Consider the following 24,491-nt stretch of genomic DNA (forward strand, 5'->3'; position numbering starts at 1 on the left):
TGGTTAATAATCAGTTGTGTACTGTCAGTCAAGCGTGTTCATCTACCTGTAGCAAAGACACGTTCTGTACCTGTTTACAAAACTTTGTTGTAAAAAGTGGAGATTAAACCAATATCAATTTGCGACAAATGCAAATATTTTAATATACATTATGTGAGAAAAGTATGTACTGCTAAGCTCTTCTGGTGAATTCGGCAAACATAACAAACAAACAAGACAACATTTCATTTGACTCATGTTGCTACTTCTCTCCAACTAATGTTAGCTAACGTTAACATTGCTAACATTACGTTAACGTTAGCCTCCTGCACGCTGGGTGTTTCAATTGCCTTCATGTAATATTTAAATAACAAAGCCAGTCACTAACAGCTATCTAACGTTCATGACTCTGAGGACGTTGCCCCGTTACGGAGTGTGACACTATTCAGCGGAAGTGCACCACAACAACGTATCGAGAGTTAAACGCACCTGGCAGCCTGAAAGGTCTGATGAGCAGCTGAACCAGCAGGACCTTCAAAGCAAGCAGGTGAAGTTTGATAATTGGTAGAAGATAACACCGGATAGCGGATAACATCTCTGTGTGGAGCTGTTACTGTGTGAGCAGTGCAGTGGAGGAACAGCTCCGGGTAGAAAGAGCAGTTCCGTCTATGGGATACGTTCCAATATGAAGTCGTCCATCCTCGCTTCCCTCCTTGTCGACAGACACATAGTGGACAACGTTACTGTAATAATACCAACTCATACTGAATTTGAAAAGGGCTTTCTACTTGACTAATAGCTCTTACAGCCCAGTAACTGATTGGTTGACCTTGAAAGAAAATGCCCCCCCCTGCAGCTATCCATCACTTATCTATAAGGGAGGTGGGATAAGTGTTTGATTGAGGGCCCTCTTTACTGCCGCTTTGCTGCCTGATGTGCCGTATGATCCTTCTCTTTAGATCCACCCAGCATATTGCTCCCTTCAGCTAACTGACTATCTCATTAACTGCTGCCAAAGAGGTCACAAATGACAGAAGCAAAAGAGGCATGACACCCTAGTTTGATCCGTAATATCCCAAGATAGGCTTTAGGAGCAGCATTACAGCTCCTGTCTGCAGCCCTTCGCCTGCATTGTGTCGGACTGGTGGATGTTTTATGATTCCCTCTCCTGGGATCACTTACGTCCATCACACCAGTCTACTTTTATCAGAGGCTAGTCAGGCTGCTGTGATATAAAGTCAGATAGAACTTCAGCTGTGAATAATATATTTTCTTTCTGATATCTGATCCTTAGTTTTCAAATAGGCTATACATTTTCTTAAGTTTAGTAGCCTGAAGATGCAATCAAATAAATATGTTCAGCATCATAAGAGTGTCGATTACAGCTTTAATTACCACTTCCAGAGATACTGACACTTCATGCCAAACTATACCACTGAGAACATTTTTAATGGGCTTTTAAGATTGAAATGTAAAGATGAAATATTACATAAGTCATTGATTTTATCTTTTGAGGTGTACCATGTTTTCTGCATCCAAGTTTGTCATCTCTACCTCATCCTCAGAGCTTTGGGGAACAGTGATTTGTTGCTGTTTTAGCCCTAGAGTGATCACATGTTGCCAAGATGCTAAAAGCCTTACTGTGAATACATGCAAATGTTTTCCTTTCATAGGAGTATCCTTTCAAATGTATGCTTAATGTTCGGGTTTCTAAAATTAGTGGCAATCATTCAACCACCTCTCTTTGAGCGAGGCATATCCTCCCACGAAGCTCAGCTGAAATTAGTAAAATTAATGCCTCAATGTGTGTAATTGAGGACTGTGAAGCGACCAGGGATTCACTACCAGATTCACCTTCCCTTTCAGCAATGTTAAAATGTAATGACCTGTTGTTAGTTTAATATGTAAGTCCTGTGTGAGAGTGAAAGCTGATTAAGGGTTATCACTCAATCTACTTTACCATTTAAAAGTATGGATTTGCTTGCCACAAAAGCTTAATTTGGTACAGTCAGATGGCTGAGAGGGCCACTCTACATTTTTGAACAGTCTTTTATTCCTTGAGGCTGTGAAAAGGGGCGCTATATAATGGAGGATATTTGGTATGAATGGGTTGCAAAAAAACTGAATGTGCAACAAAAAAAAACATACCTCTGAGCAACACTTCAATAAGAATAGAATAAATTACCAGCCACTGATTAAAGAAATTGGATGCTTAAAATCAAAATGTGTGCAGAATTGAAAAGAAACAGGTTCTGGTTGTTGAATCGATTGTAGTAGCTTTTTTGTGAGTTGACATAATTGCAACTGATTGTTAAAAGTGAATGAATTAAACCAAATCGTATGGTGGCAGACTGTGATATCAGCAATAAGATTTTTACCCAGTGAATCTGCATCATATCGTTTTGTGATGGAAATTGGGATTCATATCCCCAAAATGTGAACGGGCAGCCTACTGCTGTGATGGATTGTGCTTGGCTTGCAGGGCAGGAGCTAGCTGAATTATCTATGGCACTCAAAGTAGGCCAATCAAACTCTGCAAGTATTCTTTTCCACCAAATTACTATCATTTATGTTAAAGACAGGTCTGGAGCATTCACAATCACGTCCCTTCTTTTCTGTTGGCAGGGAAATCATTACATTAGTTTGTGCTTTCCAGTCAGGCCAAAAGCAGCAGCGCTGATATGCACTTGGCCCCAGATATTAAAGTCTGCTTTGAAGGAAGTTAAATGAACAGCAACATAAAGTGACAGTGTCATCACCACTGCCCCGATGGAGGCTGAGCAAGCTGTGTGGGTATTTTAAAATGTGTATTTGTAGCTGTTAACGCAAGCTAAGAGGACATGTGTGTGTTTGTGTGTGCATGCAAGTGTTTGTTCTGCTGCAGCCTGAGAGATTGTGGGTCAGCGAGGCGAGATGGCCAGCTATTGTTTAAAGGAAATCGCATCTCATGCATGACTATGGGATGATTATTTGGGATGATGGGTAATCAGAAAGACAGCCCTTTACACACATAAACACACACAAATGAAGATGTGCTGGGAACAGAAAATGACAGGAGGGTGTGTGATGTAAATGACATGTGAGCAGCATCCAAATAGCTTCAAACAACAGTCACCTCGTCCTATATGACAACCACTGGCTGGCTGTCTTATTTAGAAAATCTGGTTTGACAGCAACTCTAGGAGATCCCTGTGTGTGTGTGTGTGTGTGTGTGTGTGTGTGTGTGTGTGTGTGTGTGTGTGTGTGTGTGTGTGTGTGTGTGTGTGTGTGTGTGTGTGTGTGTGTGTGTGTGTGTGTGTGTGTGTGTGTGTGTGTGTGTGTGTGTGTGTGTGTGTGTGTGTGTGTGGTGTGTGTGTGTGTGTGTGTGTGTGTGTGTGTGTGTGTGTGTGTGTGTGTGTGTGTGTGTGTGTGTGTGTGTGTGTGTGTGTGTGTGTGTGTGTGTGGGTGGGTGTCCTGCCAGTTAAAATGTAATCTTTATTTCATGTTTCTCATAGATGTATTCCTTGTGAGAAAATAAGTTGCAGGATGTTGGATATTTTTAGCAGAAAATGCAAGAAACAGTTTCTAAATAGGATTGTTTTGACACACTGTTTTTTAGCACTTTGCTTCGCGTTTGTTTTCGTTACTGATGTGATCAGCCCAGAGGGGATGGCAGGTAAGGTGTCATATTGTGAAGAAAGGGGATTTTCTGGATGTATCATGAGGTATTTGGGCTCCAGAGTGCAACAGCTTGTGTGAATTGATCCGGATGTTTTCTCCCGGTTTGAGATGAGACGTCTCCCTTCTCTGAGAGGCAGATAATCAAGATGGACTTGAAGCTCAGAGACTCCACCAGAGCTGCAGGATATATGCACCAAATGAGACAGCATGTGAGCATTGTTTTTGCAACATCAAGCATATGGCTGTGTTTCCGACAGCTTTCTGTCTTTATTAGCTGCTTTATCAAAATATACTTTACATTCAAAACACATTTCATGCAGTTAAATCAGTTCCATGTCTTTTTCATTCTCTCGCTGATAAGGCTTAACTGGAAAACTACTGTAATTGAGCCATAATGAATTTACAGTTATGATTTTGTGTCAAAGTTCAAACATTACTGCTTGAAAATTGTCTATTACATTTTTAGGCCTATTTTGTTTTATTTTGACCACCACCACTACTGTAGCTCGCTCTAATCGTCAGTCCATGGACATTTCTCTACTCTTTGGTGGCCGAAGACTTTGACCTCCTAGGCTAAAATGTGCATAGAGGTCAAGTGGCAGTGGCTCAGTCAGTAGGGGCTTGGACTGTGAGCTGTAGGGTTGCTCGTTCAAGTCCCCGAACAGACCTAAATATGGAGTGTGGACTGCTACTTGGAGAGGTCCCAGTTCACCTCCTGCCCTGCCGTGGTGCCCTTGAGCAAGGCACCGGACAACCTCCTTCCCCCCCACTCCCATTGCTCCCTGGGTGCTGTACAATAGCTGCCCACTGCTCCCAGTAGACTCCTGGTACTAGGATGGGTTAAAGGCAGAGGCCAAATGTCACTGTGTGTGCTCTGCATGTGTGACCATTAAAGAGGGGTTTCATCCGTCCGATTCTACGTGTGAATGCATGCACACGGTTGCAGCTATTGTAAATGTACACTTGTTTTTTTTAAGCAAGGCCAATGGTTTGCCCCTGGCCCCGCCTCTCAGCATGCAGGAAGTACAACATGGCAGAAAATATCCTATGGTGGCTTGTAACCAACTGAGTCTCTTGCTGTTCCTTGAATTTGTCCAACAATTTACGGAAGTTACTGAATGTCTTTATCTCTCTAAATGAGCTTTTCTTTCTGTTGGTTAACGCTATCCACGAAAGAAACATCATCAACACACTCATTAACTCGCCATGAAGTCTACGGCAGTGAGTTGCTATATTCATACATGGGCTCAATTGGACATTACACAGGCTTTGTACTCAGAAGCTGGAATGGTAAAGTATGTTGGATGTCTTGAAGGAATGATTTAACCATTGGAGATCTCAAAAACAGTACAGATCCATTGGGTAACATCTAGATAAGTTCAGGGTTGCGGTGCATGTGTGAAAGGGCCTACACCGACAGTGTCCCACGGGGCTCTACCCACAACGGCATGGTGTTTCAACTCAACAACAGCTCTCTATAAAAACGAATACTTAAACCGTAAGAAGGAGAAAGAATGGAAGAATCCTCAGGAGAGGCAATTCGGAGAGCGATCCCCCGCAACAGATGGCTGCCTGTGCACTACCGTAGGAGCCGAGGGTGGGAATAGGCAGAGGACTGTACGTGGACAGATTTGGTAATTGTGTCGCCTCAGCTGCAGTCGCCACAGGCTTTCCATGGGGAGATGAGCCAAAGGCCAGCTTGTAAACATGAAAGTGAAACCTAAGATTTCTGCAAGTGTTTGCGCTGGCCGACTGCACACAGCATAACAGCATCCTGCATTCACATCAGCTATTAGATTCGTGTCATCTCTTTTTGACTTACAGACATTTGAAACAAAACAAGTCACAAATGCAGCCAAAATAACAATCGACACTTTTATTTTGTTACTAATCGTACCTACCTATCAATCAGTTAGTAGTCAAATGCATTAATTAAGTAATACTGATCGTTACAACATTACTATTGTGAGACTGAATTCACCTGTAGATGCTTTTTTAATCTACATTTGTAAAACTGCCTTCTTTTTTTATTCCTATGCATTCATGTGCAGATATTTTTGAATTAATTATGCTAGTTGTGTGTGTCATTAATTCATCTTGTGACGACAGCAATCAGTGTGTGTGGTTGTGTGTGTGTGTGTGCGCACTAAAGGTTCATCAAAAACATCCGAAACTCTCCTTACTGTCTTTGGGGAGAGGATGCCATTCCATTAGTGGATGTAGAATGAGGAGCAGTGGGAGGGATATTTGCTTGCACCAATTAAGTATGTCATTAAATCTGTGCAACACACTCACACACACGCTCAAACGCAGACACACAGTATTTAACACATTTAATTTAACAGTCTGGGAGTCAGTGTGTGCGTGCCTCTGTTTTTCTGATACCTGTTGTCACTGACTCAGGATTGCGAAGGGCCTTTTTTTTAATTTCTTGCTCTCTCTTTCTGTCTCTCCCTAAAGCGCTATGAACACACACAGAGACTTTATGGTGTGTTTATGTTTGTGTGTCTTCTGCTTCCTTGGCTTCAAGCCCTTCACCTACCCCTCTGTTTAACCCGACAATTCATATGCCTCGGCTCAGTCATGCAACTTCATACACACACACACACACACACACACACACACACACACACACACACACACACACACACACACACACACACACACACACACACACACACCACACACACACACACACCACACACACACACACACACACACACACACACACACACACACACTCTATCTATCTCTCACACACACATACATACTGACTGACACAGAGAAAATTAAATCAGATATCACCCGTATGAATGTGATGCCTCTCCTGATAATTTGTAGTATGACAGTAAGATCATTACAGCATTCAATACAAAGTGTACACTACTATGACAATCATCCACATTGATCCACCTTCACCCAAAGTAGAAGGTGGTTCGTTATTGGTTGGCAACAAAAACCTTTTTGTCTAAATTAAGATATTGAAATGTGATATTTTCAAACTAAAAGGCCTTTCCAATTATTCCTAAAACACTCACTGTAGTGTTTCCCTAATGAATTTAACGGACGGAAAAGCCTGTACCCAGGTTAAAACGGGGTGGAAACATATTTGCATGAGAGATGATCAAAATGTCTCATTATCATTAATACAAGTAAAGGTTTGAGCATAAGAATCTAGTGCAGGTGTTAAAGTAAAGAGAAAGCTGAAGCATCAGTCTGGCTCCAGTTTTAAATTGTGGATTTCTCATGTTTACCAGTATTGATTGAACCATCCACCCCGCCAGAGGGAAGGAGGATGTGATTCTGCCGTGGTGTTTCCCTCCAAGTCTGCGCTGAAATGCTAATGATATTTGCTGTTTGGGCTGCAGGGAGTCCATAACGCTGACTGTATCACATCTCTGTCCATTGGGGACACACACACTGGGGAATGTTGGCTTAGGAGAGGAAAAAGATAGGAAGAGTGAAACGGGGGGAGGCTGGCACGCATCATCTGGGAAAAGTGTGTGCGTGTTTGTGGTGAGTGTGTGTTGAAACTCGGACAGAGCAGACACGTGTCACCTCAGCTCCAGTGCCGTCAAGCCAAACTGACATAAACAGCCCCAGGCGGCCCTATCAGAGATGGACTTTACATAACGTCTGAGTCACTCACAATCTATTTTTATGGCTTTGAGGTGTGCGTGTTCCATTGCTTCTGTCTTCCTGAGAGCCAATTTGAGTTTTAGAAAGAGGGCATTGTGACGTCAGGTCATCCCGAAAAAGCTTCACAATCCCTTTAAGGTGCAGTTTGAGGGCTCTGACTTGGTTTTGAGGTAAAGGTTAGAATAGTGATTAGGTTAAGTGAGGATATAGTGCAGTTTTAATAAGGGTTTTTTGGGGGGGAATTGCTTTTATGAGACTACAGTTGAGAGCTGAAAGGAATGGAGTAAGAAGCCTCTCAAGAACAAAAAAAGCAAAGAATTATTCCATAAAAAAGTAAAAAATATAGCCGACAATTATATTTTTTTCATTCACAAAATTACAAACTCTAGACAATAGGAAAATATCACAACAAGTGTCAATTGCATGGAGAGTGGGTGCTCAACATCTAAAATCAGTTACTTGAAATACAAAAAGGTGGCACACCATCAAAGCAGTTATTCTCTGCCCAGAATACCAGTCTGTCTCGACCTTTGATTTTACGTGAGAAGTAGAGCCCAGGGCTTTTCGAGGTTGATACAATAATGGAACTTGAAAAAACAAATGTAATGCAATGACTTACATGTTATGTCCAAATGCCCTTTTTAAGTGCTTCTTGTATAGGCAATTGAATGGATTATGTTTCTAAACTAAAGTCAGACAATTTATTAGTGTGACTCCAGTTGGTAGAGAACACAACAGAGTTTATAAATCCACTGAGGCAGCATTATCTAAGTAGTTTTATCTTAATTATACAAAATGTTTATTATTTTAACCTTGTATGCTTGAGAGTGCAGTATATTAACTATGGATACTTGCTCCAGTGTTGTAGTTCACATAAAAAGGTAAAAATGTTCAATGTCACACTGTTAAGAGTGCCCTGTTAAATTTCCTGGACGTGGATCTGATCCAAACACAAGTCACTTATTCCTTGGCTCCATGCCTAACGCTCTACAAGATTTAATTTGCACTCAGAGCACGTTTAGAGAACTCCTGCTCAACAAACCTTGAATGTATAATCGCACATTCAATAAATTAAATCCAATTCCCCTAATGACCACACAGCTAAGGGGATAGAATAAGGAGAATAGAGGAAGGGTCTTCTATACAGAGAAACACACACAGGACACACAAGAATGGAACAAATAAAAAGTTAAATATTAATAATGCAGCTTACTTTTTTATAATTGATCTATATTATTTGTATTCTACAACTTGCATTTAACAAACCACACCTTCATAATTAATTTTTTCGCAACATATAAACCATTGTCAAACATCTATCCAAACTATTAAACCGCAATGCTTTTTTCAGCAGGAATAAAGAGCAAATATCGTTTTTCAGATAATAACTGTTCAATATTGTGAGAGTATTGTATAACTTTCTGTAACTTTCTAAAATAGATTCATTTAGAGTTTTTAATGGCTATAATAACCCATTACATTATCCAAATCATAAAGAGAAGATGGTTCAATTCCATCTTGAACAAGGAAAGAGCATTTGATTTTGATTATTTTGGGCATAGAAGAGCACATTTTAGGGAAATGGAGCCTACTGGGAGTCCAATGAATATCTCAATGTTGTTTAACTATTATTTAACACTTATAATGGCACGTGTTACAAACAGTATTTGTTTGACGATGTAATTACGCAACATTGAGTATCCTATCTTTCGTATCATTGAGCCAGACGTGGACCCTCCAGCTTCAGCAATGTTCACCTTGACCTCTGACTTCAATAAATAAAAAGATTCAGAAACGTTATTATTATTAATATAGGAAACAGAAGATTTAACTAACACCGATCTGCAACTTTAAGGTTCATTTTATAGATTTTTTCTTTTGTTTCAGTTTTTCTCAGATGTATATGATGGTTTCATTTATTCAGTAGCTAGAAGTTGTCGGCCTGTATTTTTTCTTGTTATGGTGATTAATGATGCAGGTCTACATTGGAAGCTAAGTTATCATCAGTATGCTAAACCATATTTCCAGCTCTTCTTAGCTTGAAGGAAAAATACAAAATAGAAATAAAGAATAATGAATTGTTCACAGTGAAAGCCAAACAAAAGCATCACAGACTTATTTTAATAGATGTGCGCTACCTTCTCGTCAGCTGTTGATGCAGCTTCTGCTCTGTGACCTTAAAAGCCACATCTCAGCAACACAAATAAAAACTCCTGACCTTTAAAGTCACATTTATAGTTTGATGATGGGAAACCTTTGTGACTATATCCATATTTATGAAGGCAGTACTGTAGAGGACTAGAATTATTAGCATAAGGACCTCTCGTCCGTTATAAATGATTTGTGATAACGAGCGACTGATGCATAAAAACACACACACACACACACACTCATTCTTTGGAAGTTTATGAACATCGTGAGGCCATAATAGGATAACAAATCCCCTCTCCACGGCCTTGAACTTTAATATTTTAGTTTTATTCTTACATATTTTATGAATTTAATCTCAATTGAACTTAGATCTATCAAGGTGTATTAACATCCCTGAACCGTTCCCACTGCGGGTGCTTCTCTGCTTCCTAAATCATAAGAACTGTGTATTATTCATGTTGTGTTTGTGGGATAAATTAAAACCAGATAATCTTACCGCAATAAAAGTGGAAAATATTAGGATACAATTTATTCTGTAAAATTATTATTTTATTAACTTTTTAGGTCACTCTCGCTATATAAACCATAGCCCCGGGAAGTAGGGGTACCCCATAGATAGAATCTGGAGAATCACAGAATGACCGGCATCATTGAAGCTGCGCTGACAGGCAACAGAGGTCCACCGTGTCCCCGCAGCGAGGCAACCCCCCTCCCTGTTGACAGTTCACTAGCACCCCCCCCCCCCCCTCGTTCACGAGCACCCCCCTTCCCGCGGCTATGATATAAACCATACGCAGTTGGTACATTACAGTTTTCAGATGTTTTTTAATGAAAGACAACATTGTCAATAAACTTGCTCACAGGCATGCAAAGGCACACACACACACACACACACACACACACACACACACACACACACACACACACACACACACACACACACACACCAGCTTTCTTCGTTTCTTCAGTCACAGATTTTTCCCTTCTTTCCACCTTAAAACATATACTTGCACACACACACAGACAATCCAGGGCACCAGTTTAAACAGACACCATCAGTTTAAGCAGTTGTCAAACCTTTACGCTCACTATTTAAGGCCTGGGCATATAGAGTCAGGACTGTCCTTAACAGTTGATTTGTAAGTGTGTTGGCTTGCGTGTGTGTTTGCGTGTTGAGGGCAGATACTGGCTTGATCTACTCCTGGCTGACAGGAATCATTTTGTAGTCCGGTTACAGACCAGGCTCTCTCTCCTTTTCTCGGCGAGAGTTACACACAAACAGTTTAGGAGGCTGCGGGGTTCCTTCCTCATGGCTGCATCCAGCATTTAGGAAGCTTGTGGATTTTTAAGTAGGCTACTAGAGTGTGGTGGTGTTCAAAATAAGAAGATCTAAAAATGTTAAGCCTAAACCTGCACTTTCTCTCCGAGTTAGGGGAGATGCTCGGCTGTTTAAATCCTCTGAGGTGTTAAGATGTAAAATAGTGATGTGGTGCTCCTTAAAAAGGTGGTTAAACTCGTATGAGCTGCAGTCAGCGGATATCATTCAGCAATCACTAAAATATTTCCCTGTTTCTTTTACAGAAAAAAGGCCATCCTTCTTTCATATCACAACATATAACGAACATATGTCTTAAAGATTCACAGGAACCTTTAAGATGAGTAAACTGTTTTGTGCAAATTAGGAAATAGATACTGGGTGTTGATGTGCATCCTCCTCACTATATTCCTAATTGAATGTCCTTAAAAAACATTAAAACGCAAAATGTCCTTGGTTTGTCCTTCACATAATCCGCTTGCACATTTTGTTGTTTTTCCTGGTTATGGTTTGCCTGAGATGCATTTACAGTGCTTGAATTGGGCCGGTACTCACCGGTACGCAGTACCGGCACTTCTGATTTTTACCCATGTGGTACCAGCACTTCTTACTGAGTACCGGCAAGGTGCCGTTACTCAGCCGCTGGCGGCATCTCATGACGCATCTATGGCACGCCGCAGCAATAGAGCAGAAAAGACATCACATAACGTTAGCATTCCGAAAATCTTAGCGTGGCTTAATAATAGTGCGAAAAGACAGCGGTTGTCGCCGGACAAGGATTCCCTCTCTCCTTTCCTGCTGAAAGATGGTGAGTGTACTCAGGGACGAGGAGTCAATTAACCAGCCACCAGTAGGAGTCAGGCTTTACTTTCTTTTATATCCATAAAGAAAAAGTAAATCTGTTTACAGTTGTTTCATATATATGGATGTTGAGAGGAATCCATATATCTCTTCATTTTGCTCTCAAAGTGCACCAGATTGATGCATCTAACTTCAATATTTAAAAAAAAAAATCTTCCCGGGGGAGCATGCCCCCGGACCCCCTAGAGGGTGTCAGGTCCACTCCCCACTTGTAAAAATAGCACTTTACCACTGCACCCCCTCTAATCTCAGATGCACCCTGAGTCATTTTGTTTAAGTACAGTAAGCCTTTCTAAAATATACAGTAAAGAGACAAACCCACCAGCATTTATAGGATATTCTATGACTTTGAGCCAAATACTTGTTTTTGGGCTGTATAAATAAATTGACTTGAAACAGTTGCTGATTTAGAGTACTGGCACCTTTTTTATTCCAATTCAAGAACTGATTTAGACTCCGATGAAAAATGGCATCATATCATATCTCACATGTTTAATAGCTTTATGGACCATGTGACAGCATGTGGGCATTGGGGCAACGTGCCTGCAATATTGAGAAGTCCTTTATTAAGCGTGCAGGGATGCTGTGCGCTTGCTTGCGTGTGTGTGTGTGTGTGTGTGTGTGTGTGTGTGTGTGTGTGTGTGTGTGTGTGTGTGTGTGTGTGTGTGTGTGTGTGTGTGTGTGTGTGTGTGTGTGTGTGTGTGTGTGTGTGTGTGTGTGTGTGTGTGTGTGTGTGTGTGTGTGTGTGTGTGTGTGTGTGTGTGTGTGTGTGTGTGTGTGTGTGTGTGTGTGTGTGCGTAAAAGTAAATGTGAGAGCATCTTTCTTAACTAACATCGGACATCTCATGTTGTTAAACAAGCTCACTGCTGTCATGGGGAATGTAAATGCGCTATGCGTAAAAGCATTAGCGGCGTTTTCTTGATAAGGAGTCACAAACATGGCACAAAACAGATTAGGAATTAGACGTGCAGGAGCCAATAGAGATAATCCTGTTATCTCTTAGGATGTAAAATGTGGAAGCATCCTCAGACCAAGATGAACTGAACATGAACTAATGTTGCAGATATACCGAAGGAGGAAGAGGATGAGGAAGAGGAGGAGGGGGAGAACAACACAATATTGGCAACCTGCTTGTAAACACTGTTGTTCTTGACCTTAAGGGACACCCACGCCGTTTACCGCAATGTCACCGGTGGTCTTCCCAATCCATTAATTGATAGCCCACACACGCGTCAGTTCGATATCCTCTGATGACATTGTATCACCTTTGAGAATCCACTGTCAGATACAACGCCGGCTCTCTAAAACATGAGCCGGTATCGATAGACGGCCGCTGTCAAGTTGAACAGAAAGGAATTTGGGGCTCTGCTCATTTCGGGTTTGGGATCCCTCGTGCGGGTGGAGACGCACTTGATCTTACCAAAGCGCATTTAACATTACGCACGACCAAAAAGCGCGTGAACACACACACACACATCCACAGATAACCTAGAAACAGCCATCAGGAAAGACATTACAAAAAAATGCAGACTTACGGGATGACCCTGGGCTCTTCTGTGCGCCCCATTGAGAAATTCCCGGTATTGCCGTTTGGAATATCCTCAAATTCCGTGGTCGCAGTCCACGTCTCTGCAAATGTACCAAAGGATTACATAGAGGATGAGGAGTATCGCGAAGATGAAGAGCGCTACTAGGATGGCCTTGGTCACCGGAGAGATGATCGAGTGCATGTCAGGAGCAGAGCCGGGCAGAGCGCCGCGTCCGTCCTCAGTCTGCTGTCTCTCTCGCTCTCCACCGCTCCTCTCCGCCGCTCCGGCAGCAACTGTTGAGGAGGGAGTCCGGGGCTGTATCGTGCACGAACACACACATTTATAGCCTGTCGCACGTGCACACTCGAGTTTCTACCGGCGATCTCAGCGCGCAACGAGTGGGGGGCTTCCCTCTTGGAAGCGACGTACGAGTGAGCTGTATGTCCTCAGAGGCTCAGACTCACTATCTCCGGCTGTCTGTCGCTCTGAAGAGACACAGACAGGGAAGAGAGAGACAGAGAAGACTACTGAAACCCGATGAAATTCAGCAGGTGGAGGTTTGGAGGAAATCCTGCAGAGAGTAGACACAGGATGGATGAAAGTTGTGCGCCGAGCTTCTGCAAACAGGTTGATTAGTATTCTTCACGACGGTGCGTGTCTGTGTGTGTGAATGTGTGTGTGTGTCTGTGTGATGGCTCAGCATGACAGGCTATCATTTTTATCAAGACCGTATCCCTTTTTGAAGCAAAGCTGTCAGTCGGAAGGATTAGATGAATCCAGATGGTTATTGCACTAAACCCACTTGATCTGCCCTTTATTGCTAATTTACATAGGCCTATGGGTAATTCTCATGTTGCACCATTTCAAAAATAACTAATCCCACAATAATCCCATAAAAAAGGCAAATGGTTTAGAAATGTAATGGGAAAAAACGTGTCAAGTATGCTATCTTTGCAGGAGATAAACTATTTAAAACGAAATGGTTATTTTTGAAGAAGCTGTATTGTCTGGGTGTGTTTTTTGAAGGGACATCTTCTTAGCGAACACCGAGGCTATACCTTCAATTGGACTTTTGCAATAACATGGTCATTAACAAATAGGAACATCGGTTTGTCATTTAACTTTAGTAAGGAAAAATGCAGAGTAGTGACTAAAGTGTAGACTAAGGTTGTAGCTTTTACAATCACCCCATATTGACTGCATGAAACAAATGTTTTATGTTGCCTCACTAATGGTATCGTGCTTCATTTCCGGATGGATTCTGTGAACACAAATCACAATTAACCACTATACAGGATACAATTAGAAATCATTATTTTTGCCTGAATGTAAAAAATATTATTACGAAAAAACTGATTAAAATGCGCGGAAAGGACATAATGATTATAGAATAAGTAGGTTGCCAAACTGAAGCATGAGGGAACATTATGAGCCCGAGTGATCAGTAGCGCACTGTACCTTCAGCCGATGTGAACCACTAGATGGCGACAAATAAATAAAAATCAAGTCTTCATAAAATGTGATGGTGTATTTGATTATTCCGCACACCATCATTACACTGTAGTCTTGCATAACAATCATGACAGCTAAACGGCTTTAAGACGCACAGCAGGTAAGAAGAAACAATGCAGCTTTAATAGTTGACATGTTACTTGTGCGCTACTGATATGAATGTTATTGTTGGATGAGTTGCGGGTTAGCGAACGATAGCTTAACTAGCAGCCAATAACATTGTGGCCTACTGAGCGAACTAGCCCTGCTAACAAGTTTGGTAAAAGGTGCAAACGAAAGTTGTGTTTTGTGTCATGTATTCTGTTTCATGAGCGCTAAAATGTATTGTTAAATACTTCACCTACAATGCAATGGCGATGCAGTGTCAACTGTATATTACACCAACAAAATGCAATGTTTTCTGCAACTTGCTAGCAGCAGCTAGCTAGCTAGTTTCAACAGGCCGTAGACTTTTGTCAAGCCGGTGAAGGAAAGTACAACTTCCGGTCAACTTCCATGTAATGCAACTGTTTTGATGTTAAGTGTTTTCAAGATATAGTAATTGTTTCAATTTAAACCTTAACGTCAGTCCAAAAAAAAGCCCAAAAAGGGACAAATTATTCATGTTTTAGTTGTTTTAGTTTATTTAAATAGCATTCGTCATTATAAAAACAGATGTTTAAAATACAACATGGCAGTTTTTACAATATAAAACTAAATAGAAATGCAGTTAAATAACAGTAAATACAACTGATTCAAATAATCGTACTTAATGCCATCACAGCTGATCCAAAGCCAGCTACATGACTTCCTAATATACATCACAATTATGTCTTGATTTCTTTAAATAGCCGACATTGTTTCATAGCATGACTCTACTGTTATGAAATAGTTAGAAGTTTAAGTGTAAAGTTTGTGGTCGTAGTTTAATGTGAGGTGTTGAACGAGCTTTTATTTTGAAGGCACATCCGCCTTTTTCTCTACGTTTCTTCATTAGCTGTCGTAAAATGTGATGTAGCAGCCTTGTCAAGCGCGGCTAGCTAGCTAGCTAGCAAGAGACGTAACCCATTTAACCTGTGGCATAGTGAGTGTGTTTACATATGGGAGTAAGTGTTTGTTGTTGTGTGTTTGAACCGTGACAGATCCCTACTGTCTCCTGAGTTTGATCTGTGTTAGCTAAGGTTAGGTCAAACCTGTCACCAAGAGCTAACGTTAGGTTAGCTAGCGTTGACGTTACCGTTTTCAGATCAAGTGATTGCTAGTTAACTAATTAGGTGTTATTGAAGGGAAGGAAACACAAGTGTAATGTTGCTGACTAAAATATAAAGCTATTTTTATACCATCGGTTCTGTAAATATGAAGTTATCAACATAGACTCGCGATGAGCCGTTAAAAAAAATATACCTGGCTGTTGAGTAAAGTACATTAACGTCAACAAAATGACTCCAAACGTTTTACTACTTCGTCTTAAAAAAAGCAGCACAACATGTCAATACATTATCGACTTTTTGGGCTGCTTCACGGTGCTTGCTATCCCTTTACACTGTATTGTACATGTTGTAACGTTAAGATAAGATCACAGAAACCACAGCTGACCCACTTCCAAAACTTGACACATTACTGGGAGACGGCATTGTAGACAACAAATGTGGAACTGAGTAGGATTACAATTCCTTACGTTTTACTATGTGCTAAAAGCTCATATTCTTAGAGCTAAAGCCATATATGTGCGGCAAGTTAGTGAAACCTACTGGGACATCATATGTATAGCAGTAGAGCTCCTGAGTCTCTTAAATATCACCTTAATAGGAAACTCATGCCAACTAGGCTAGAGCTGGTTCTTCAGTAAGAATAAAAAACAATGAGTGTCCAGCTTAATTTAAGTGGAAATAATTGGTTTAAGTTGACGATTTGAAAAGAATGCAAGGCACACTGGTTGTAAGTTTAAAATCCTTGTGTGATCATACCCCTGGTAAAGTATTGACTGGTAAACACATTGGTTATGCATGTATCAAAAAAGGATGTGTAACTTACAATACGAGATGCTTTTCAGTATGCCAACACTTACTGTGTGCTTCCACTCAAAGTATGACAGCTAAACGGTAGTCAACTGCATTTTCCTGTAAGAGTACCTGCATTTTAACTTGTTTACAAAATCAACAGCAGTTTTCTTGACCAAGTGCAGCGTTCCTTTTACCCCTTTTTGTTAAGTACGAGTGACTTAAAGCTAGTGTTGATGACTTGCTTGAGCCGTGCTTCACAAATTATATTTTTAAGGGTTTTAAAATGCCAGAATTGAATACAAAAGGACATTTTTTGCATTTTAATATAGTCATTAACCATCGCAATTTTGGAAAAAAGGTAAATTATGGGCCTATGGTTAACTTTAAAGTGTGAGTTCACCACAGTAGTTACATTTGAGCTACTTCTTTACAGTCCATGCAAATGTGTGTGATTTTAAATAATCTTTTTCATGGTCAAATAAACTAGAACAAAATGTTTAGTATTTAGCTTGCCAACATCGTCCAGTCATCTCCCTATTTCTTTCTGTTTTTACAGACTAAAGAACTACTCTATGTAAGATGAACACTGAGGACAAGTTGGAGGGCATGCTGCTGAAGGGCAGCAGTGGAGGGCTGGACGGAGGACGGAGAGTCGGACTGGGCGGCGGGGGAGGTTTGGTGGTGATGACCTTGGGGGATCGATCACTGGCAGACCACCCTCTGTTGGACGACGACGATGAAAATGAAGACAACGACTTGACTGGCAGCTCGCTGGTCACACATGACCTGGTTCCTCCAGATCAGCTGATGATGCAGGAGGAGATGACAAAGAATGGTAGAGGAGGAGCAGAGGAGGGCGGAGGAGAGGTGCATTTCCCCCTAAAACTCACCAATAAGTTGCCCTGCTTGCTTCATATGCCAGTGAGTTCATAAGAAGTAGTCCATGTATTAACGAGATTATTTATGTTGCTACTGTAGCTGGACGTCATTATATTAATTTCCCTTTCATGTATTGCCATGCAATATTTGTTATGGGACATTATTTCCTTCTACACTGAGAATTCACAGGTGTGGACAGATTTATGACAACCATCATGCTGTTGACGGTTTGGTTTAGAGCTGCTTTGCAAAACAATGACAAAACGTTTTTAGGAACAGTGATTAAACGCAGTTAAATCTAGACATTGATATAATATGTGTGAAACTCATATTAGTATAATATAAGTATAAAGTCTGTCATCCCACTGAAAACAGTTGAAAATAACCAACATTAGGGATAATATATTGTTGTGAGGAATTACCGCTTGTGCATTCAAAGTCAAAAAGTCTCAAAAGATAAAATCATTAGCTTGAAATGTGTGTGCTGCAGAAGAATGAATATACAGCAGCACAGTAAACATACTTTTTAATGCTGTGAGTGTAAACATCTAGGTTCTAGGACATCTGAACTGAGGATCAGGCTTAAGGATTGAATTCCTGTTTCTTACAACTTGGATGTTACATGTCCATAATTTCTGTACGAAACACTCGTAATGCTCAAATGTTAAAATTAGGCAGCATCGTTAAATAAGTCATATGGCATCTGCAGAGGCTCCCAGCTGGAAGAGGAGATATCTCAGCATGCCCTGTGTTTTCTAGGACCTGAGGTTTCCCTTTGGTTATTCCCAGAGGATGCTTGAACCTGTTCAACTTGCCTCTGAAATTGTGGAGGGGAAGCTGCTGCGTGGTGAAGTCCCCTCACATTGATTATTATCCTCAACCTGCCTGACCCTGATAAGCAGCTGGATGAGTGGGTGGACTTTGAAGTAGGTTATGTGCCTTTTAAAATGTGTTTTCCTATCTGTGCTCCTACTTCCACAGTTGAGCATCAAGCAGGAACTGAAGCTGTCCGAGGCACCGGGCCAAATGAAGAAAAAAGCAGTTCAGGACCTGATGGTGTCTCCCAAGAAGAAGAAAAGGAAGCAGCGTTCACCAGCAAAGGTACAGGTCAGTTTTTATCTTAAAAAATATATTTTTTAAATGGCCTGACCTGCATGTTTGTAATATTTGTCCACGGTGTAGACTGTGTATCAAATACTGATATGTCTTTGTCACTTTGCTGTTGTAGATTCTCAGCATCAATGATGATGGATCATTGGGCCTCCAAAGCCCCAAGTGTCACGTCTGTATTCACTGTAATGCTGCATTCAGAACCAACTACCACCTACAGAGGCATGTCTTCATTCACACAGGTATTGATACCACAGTCATGTTTTAAAATGCAGCCCTATCAACCTCTTGCTTTGAAATTCGATATCATGTTGAAAATAAAAAGTTGCCTTGACCATGAAATAAAGACTGAAACACAATACCATCTCTTTATAAATAAATGATACATCATGTTTAAAGAGGAGCAATGCCAATCTAAAAAGTTGCCTTGAGCATTATATGAAATCTAGTGTCTTTATTGTTATTTATAAACTGATGTTTACAATTCAAACCCCAGGTGAGAAGCCATTTCAGTGCAGCCAGTGTGATATGCGCTTCATTCAGAAATATCTCCTCCAGAGACATGAGAAGATCCACACCGGTGAGTAAAGAATAAATGCAGCCTCTATGCATTGTGATTTTATTTTTGCTCCATTTCAGTCTCGAGTGTTTGTTTTTCCTTTTTGTCTCTTTGTGTAGGAGAAAAGCCTTTTCGCTGTGAAGAGTGTGGGATGAGGTTCATCCAGAAGTACCACATGGAGAGACACAAGAGGACTCACAGCGGAGAGAAACCATACCAATGTGACTACTGTCACCAGGCAAGCTCTGTTTCTGTTTGCTAATACATTACTGCAGGTTTTTCAGGTAGAAAAAAAGGCCTACAGCAGAAGGTCAGTAAGATAACTTTGGAGTTTCAGTCATAAGGTTGAATGTTGTTACTTGTAGAAACTGATTGAAGTTGACTTGGTAAGAAAAGAATAACTGCTCAATCACTTTTTTTTGGGTAAGATGTATTTACTTGTTGTGATGACGTCCTAAAACAGACACACTTCATTTCTCATTTGAAGCTCCGATGGTAATAAAAAAACATCTACTACAGACCTTTTAAAACAATGAATATGCTGTATATCACTGCATTGAGCCTACTTCCTGGTAAAATAAAGTTACTTTTTTTGGTCTACTTACAGTACTTCTCCAGAACAGACCGGGTTTTAAAGCACAGACGAATGTGTCACGAGAACAGAGAGAGAAAGACCAACAAAGCAGCTGGTAAAGTCGGGCCTTTACGTGAAGCAGATTCTTTGGAGCTCCCTTTTCATGTCCATGACTGTTCACTGCCCAAGAAAAAACGACAAAAGTGTGCAGACAAGAGTCCCGAAGCTTCCACTGCTGCCCAGGCAGATGGGCACACTGTCACTGGAATCGAAACGGAGGAGAAGGAGGAGCAGAGACAGAATAAAATTGAAGGTCTACCTCTCTTTGCTGTGTCCTCCAAGGTCAAACACGAGTATGTGATTGCTGACTTCTCTGTGGAACCTGAAGAACCGGCTAGCCAACACCAAGAGGGAGAAGTGTCGTCGGGGGACACCACTCCCCCCAGACTAGTCCTGAAGAAAGTCCCCAAGAGGAGTCTCAAACAGTCCAGTGAACAAACTCCTCCCTGCCTCTTCACTTCGTCTTCCTTTGAGGAAAATACTAAGGTCACACAGTACACCTTTGAGATCGTGGACAAGCAAGGCCCTTTAGAGGTGGAAAGCAACACAGAGCTCGAGTCAGTTGAAACTCTTCAAGAAGGACCAACAAAGCCAGCAGCTAGCAGCACAAACTACGACGACGCCATGCAGTTCCTGAAGAAGAAGCGCTACCTTCAGGCTGCGATGGCCAACAACAGTCGAGATTACAGCCTGAACACAAGCAGCATTTCCTCCCAGCCGCCTGTCACACAAACCGTAGTCTCTGCCGTCATTGACGAGAATGTCCCCGTCACCATCCTGGAGCCCCAGCCTATCAGCGCAGAGATTAAAGCCACGCATGACAAGAATGTGTTGCCAGACGAGGTTCTTCAGACGCTGTTGGAACATTACTCCAACAAAGCCAACGGGCAATCAGACATTTCCTTCAGCGTGGCCGACACAGAGGTGACATCCAGCATATCCATTAATTCCTCTGAGGTTTCAGATGGCAGCCCTGTGGAAAACCTTGTGGTCTCTAGTGCCCAGCCTCAGCCGGCTACCGAAAAGGTCAGCCTCTTGCAAGAATACTCAAAGTTTCTCCAGCAAGCACTTGAGAGGACCAGCCAGAACGACAGCTACCTGACCAGCCAAAGCCTCAGCTTGGTCTCGGAAAACCCCACCTTAGCGGGACAACCTCTGTTCTCCACAGAGAAACAGTTTCCTTCCCCCAGCAGGTTCAAATCAGGCATGAGCTCTCCGCTAAGGTCCACTTCAGAGAAACCTCACTTTGGATTACTCGTCGGGGACTCTCAGCACTCGTTTTCATTTTCAGGCGACGAGACCACCCCTCCATCTGCTGTGTCTCCGGCTGAGGAGGACTTTCTGGAGGAGGTCTCGCCCTCCAAAAAGACAGACTCTTCTCAAGGCATAATTCAGACGTTTCAAATAAGCTCCTTCGATCAGAACTTCAAATCCCAATTCCATACATCAAGATCTGGATCCTCCTCACAGTTTACCGTTGCCAATGGACAATTAAGTCTCCGAGCACACAGCACAGACTTCTCAGAGTTCCCCTTAGTCAGAGTCGTCGAGACCAGGTCTCAACTGAACTCGTCCCCTGACGTTTCCTCCAGTGAAACCTTTGGCTGAAGAATTCATTTTCCTCTTCAGAATTTCAGCGGCACTTTATCTCATGTCTCCTGTTCAGCCAAAACAAGTCCCATTGTAACTATGTTTTCTTTCTAAACGTATTTTGTCATAAAACATGAACAAAAATGTTTGTTAAGCGCAACCTCCTAAAATGGAAATACTTAATTAGCACTTCCCCTTTAAAAAATGTGTTATTTCTTGCCCCAGAATGTAAATTGAGTCATGACCAAAGTGTAATGCAGGACAAAGCTAAATATCCTCTCATAGCATCGCCACAGAATTTATGTTTAAAGTCAATCAGTTTGCCTTGCACAAAAAAAATCATTGTCACTTTCGCTGCTTAATGCAACCACTTGTTAATAATAGCCCCCTACTTATATTTGCCTCTTTGCTCTTACTGTAGCTACCCCCGCTTGCTGATTATATGAAATTCACTACTTACAATCTTAATCCAGCAGTGTGACTCCTGTTAAGTTGTCTAAGAAATTAGAAAATGATTAGATCATAAATGTGACTTATGTTGAAGTCACTTTACTGTCACCTGAGATGGGTGTACTGTGCCCCATTGATTTGAGTGTATTCATCTGATATGGAATATAATTCTTTTTTCCATTTGCAGATCGGACTTGTTTTGTAAATTGGCCAAAGAGAAGAAATTGTATTTCCATTAATGAAACGTTCGCTTTGTAGGTTAATTTCTTGGCACAGCACTTTGTGACAGAATAGGCAAATGTTGGGCTGTATTTGTGTTAAAAAAATAAAACTAAAAAATGATTATGGTTTCAAATAGCTACATCCATGTAATGGTTGCCAGGTTATTACTGTTGTCCAGTATAAATGAGTTGAAATAAGATTACTTACAAGGATTGTGCTTTACTCTTGCACAATTTGCACAATTATTCAACTACAGGAATGTAGTTCATCATTTCTGATTTGGGTAATTTTAAATTACAGATGATGCTGTGGCTATTGTTTTCTGCAGTTTAAAATACTTTGTTTTCTTTCGGAAACAATGTGATTAGACTCCCCTAAATGCTCATTAAGGCTATATTATGAAAGAGTGTCCATCTGGAAATGAGGTGCTTTGTTTTCCAGTTGTATTCATTTTACATCTGTGCCTTTTAATTTTTTTAATTACTGTACAGGCTTTCCTTTACTCATTCCTGTATTTTAGTTTTTCAGTCAGTTTTGGCTATGGCTACTAATTCCTCTTGCACAATAACAACAAAAACATAAGCTATCAACCTATTCAGTCTGTAATACGTTGAAATATGGGAGCTTTATTTATTTTTGCGCATCATATATTATTATTTTAGCAAGAAATGGCTCCGAGTTTAGTTCTCAAACTATTATCTGTGGATGGATGGAAAAAGCATTTTTTCATTGACTGTGCTAGAATCTTCAGTTTTGAGCATTATCACCACATCTGTTCAGGCCTTGTTGAAAAGTGATGGAGTGAGGTCTCATCTGTACTTCATCACACTGTTTATGGTTTTCGATGTGTACAAGTATGTGTGAGGTGCTATGTGTAAATCACTGTTTTAAAATGCGCCATCAAATTATGTTTGGTAATTGGTGTTTAGCTCCCTCTTGTTTAAATTCTACAGACAATCAGGGACAGACCGCAATCACATAAATCATGAAAAAATGCTTTATTTTTCCTCATTGAACATTCCCACAAGAATGTATGATACTGCTGTAAATACTTTGTATATTGTTATGTTCTTCTGAGAAGTACTGTTACAGTAGATCTTTGTGTCAATAGAGAGGCTTGTGCAAGAGACACTTTTTGTCAGAGGATTTTTTTTAACATCCAACAATGAATCCATTTCACTTGCTGACAAAGTTGTGGCTTTCTAATGTTACTATATATCTCACCACTGTTATAAAGAGTTAAATCAACTAGGTAAAATTAATTTCTCTTTTTTTTTTTTGGTAAATCAAGGTTGTTCATTATATTGGGATTTGCCACGGAATGAAAAGCCCTCACTGAGAAAATGTTGATTTGGTTTTTAGTAATAATCCACCTGAAATCACTCTTTTTATAAGTATCAAGAAGCAGAGGTGGGATTGAAATCTTGTCAGTTAAAATAGCATTTGGGCGGAGTATAACTTAAAAGTGTTGTGGTTTAAATTTCACTTGCTACATTTCATTGTTAGACATTATTGAAAGCACAGTGCAGTAAGACTGCTTCGGTTCATTGTATCCATTTAATTGTTCATGGAGAAGTTTTAATTCAGTTGAGCAATTCAATATCCAGAACTGAAGAATATTCATGAATTATATCAGCAGTACCTTTCCTTTAAACTAACTTGTCAGTAACCTGGCCATAAGTGTCCTTGTATAAACTCCAGAAAAATTGTTTTGTGTAAAAAGATCTGAATTATTGAATTTTTGATAAAAACTATTTTTGAAACATGTCATTTAAGGCACTGATATGTACAGTATATCATATGCAGTCACTATTGCTACCCTCATTTATCTCTGTACAAGTCGTTTGTGTCAAGATCTTTCAATTGCTGATGGGAATCTCCTACTTTGGCATACTTTTCATACTTTTAAAGAACTTGACGAGGAAGCCCTTCTGCTTCACTGTTAGCTCGATCTTAAGTTGGACAACAAGGTTTAAATGCATGGTCTCTAACTTGTCGGGTCAAGTGAACTTGTTTTATGGTTAATGTGCAGCTTTAATTGTAGCTGATTCATTTCAGTCAAGTAACCCATATGATTATATATTTTGCTATATATTATGATTTGTAAACGATCTGATTCAATTGTTGTTTTGATTGTTGTGTCATGTCGTTATAAATAAAATTATTCACAGTATTATACCTTGAAGTTGTTTTGATATCCAAAGACCATTAAGCTGCTGGTGGTGTCATTCAATAATTGAGTCACAAAAGTAAACTTGACGGTCAGAAGATTTTACGAGGGTCCTTTTTTTATTAATCTTTTTTCCCTTTGTCTGTGAAATGTCTATGACATTTGAAAAAGTGTTAATCACAATCTCCAAGAGCCAAACCAACAGATCAAAGATATAGATCCTTACAATATTATAGTCAAGAATAATA

The 24,491-nt window shown here is 40.6% G+C and overlaps 2 protein-coding genes across 9 annotated transcripts in view; one reads left to right on the top strand and one right to left on the bottom strand.

The window, feature by feature from the left end:
* The window catches only part of LOC117466292 (polyprenol dehydrogenase), a 61,837-nt gene extending 48,064 nt beyond the window's left edge, over positions 1–13,773 (bottom strand). For 2 of the 3 annotated variants that reach the window (XM_034109457.2, XM_034109454.2), the window contains exon 1: positions 469–652. In XM_034109457.2, the coding sequence (XP_033965348.1) occupies positions 469–574 (106 nt within the window). In that variant the 5' untranslated portion in view covers positions 575–652. Of the gene's footprint in view, positions 1–468; positions 653–13,141 lie in introns of those variants that run through there. The other variant, XM_034109455.1, reaches the window with a different exon arrangement.
* On the top strand, positions 449–24,246 carry znf148 (zinc finger protein 148). Of its 6 annotated transcripts, none has more exons than XM_034109451.2 (7): positions 449–526; positions 17,186–17,550; positions 18,490–18,615; positions 18,737–18,860; positions 19,115–19,198; positions 19,297–19,415; positions 19,785–24,246. In XM_034109451.2, the coding sequence occupies exons 2-7, from the start codon at positions 17,209–17,211 to the stop codon at positions 21,417–21,419; spliced, it is 2,430 nt and encodes an 809-aa protein (XP_033965342.1). In that variant the 5' UTR covers positions 449–526; positions 17,186–17,208; the 3' UTR covers positions 21,420–24,246. The 6 variants fall into 6 exon arrangements, with proteins under 6 accessions (XP_033965342.1, XP_033965339.1, XP_033965343.1 ...); XM_034109448.1 differs by lacking the exon at positions 449–526 and adding an exon at positions 14,665–14,747; XM_034109452.1 differs by lacking the exon at positions 449–526 and adding an exon at positions 14,665–14,747 and having other exon boundaries at positions 18,490–18,609.
* Positions 24,247–24,491: the final 245 nt, after the last annotated feature.

The sequence above is a fragment of the Pseudochaenichthys georgianus genome, chromosome 21 (assembly GCF_902827115.2).
Source record: "Pseudochaenichthys georgianus chromosome 21, fPseGeo1.2, whole genome shotgun sequence".
In the NCBI taxonomy this organism is placed as follows: domain Eukaryota; kingdom Metazoa; phylum Chordata; class Actinopteri; order Perciformes; family Channichthyidae; genus Pseudochaenichthys; species Pseudochaenichthys georgianus.

Bases quoted from the DNA above. Each gene is read 5' to 3' on its own strand.
- znf148 (XM_034109451.2), top strand. From the start codon at position 17,209: ATGAACACTGAGGACAAGTTGGAGGGCATGCTGCTGAAGGGCAGCAGT. The intron at 17,551-18,489 runs GTGAGTTCATAA...CTACTTCCACAG, and splicing joins CCTGCTTGCTTCATATGCCA to TTGAGCATCAAGCAGGAACT. The intron at 19,199-19,296 runs GTGAGTAAAGAA...CTCTTTGTGTAG, and splicing joins ACATGAGAAGATCCACACCG to GAGAAAAGCCTTTTCGCTGT.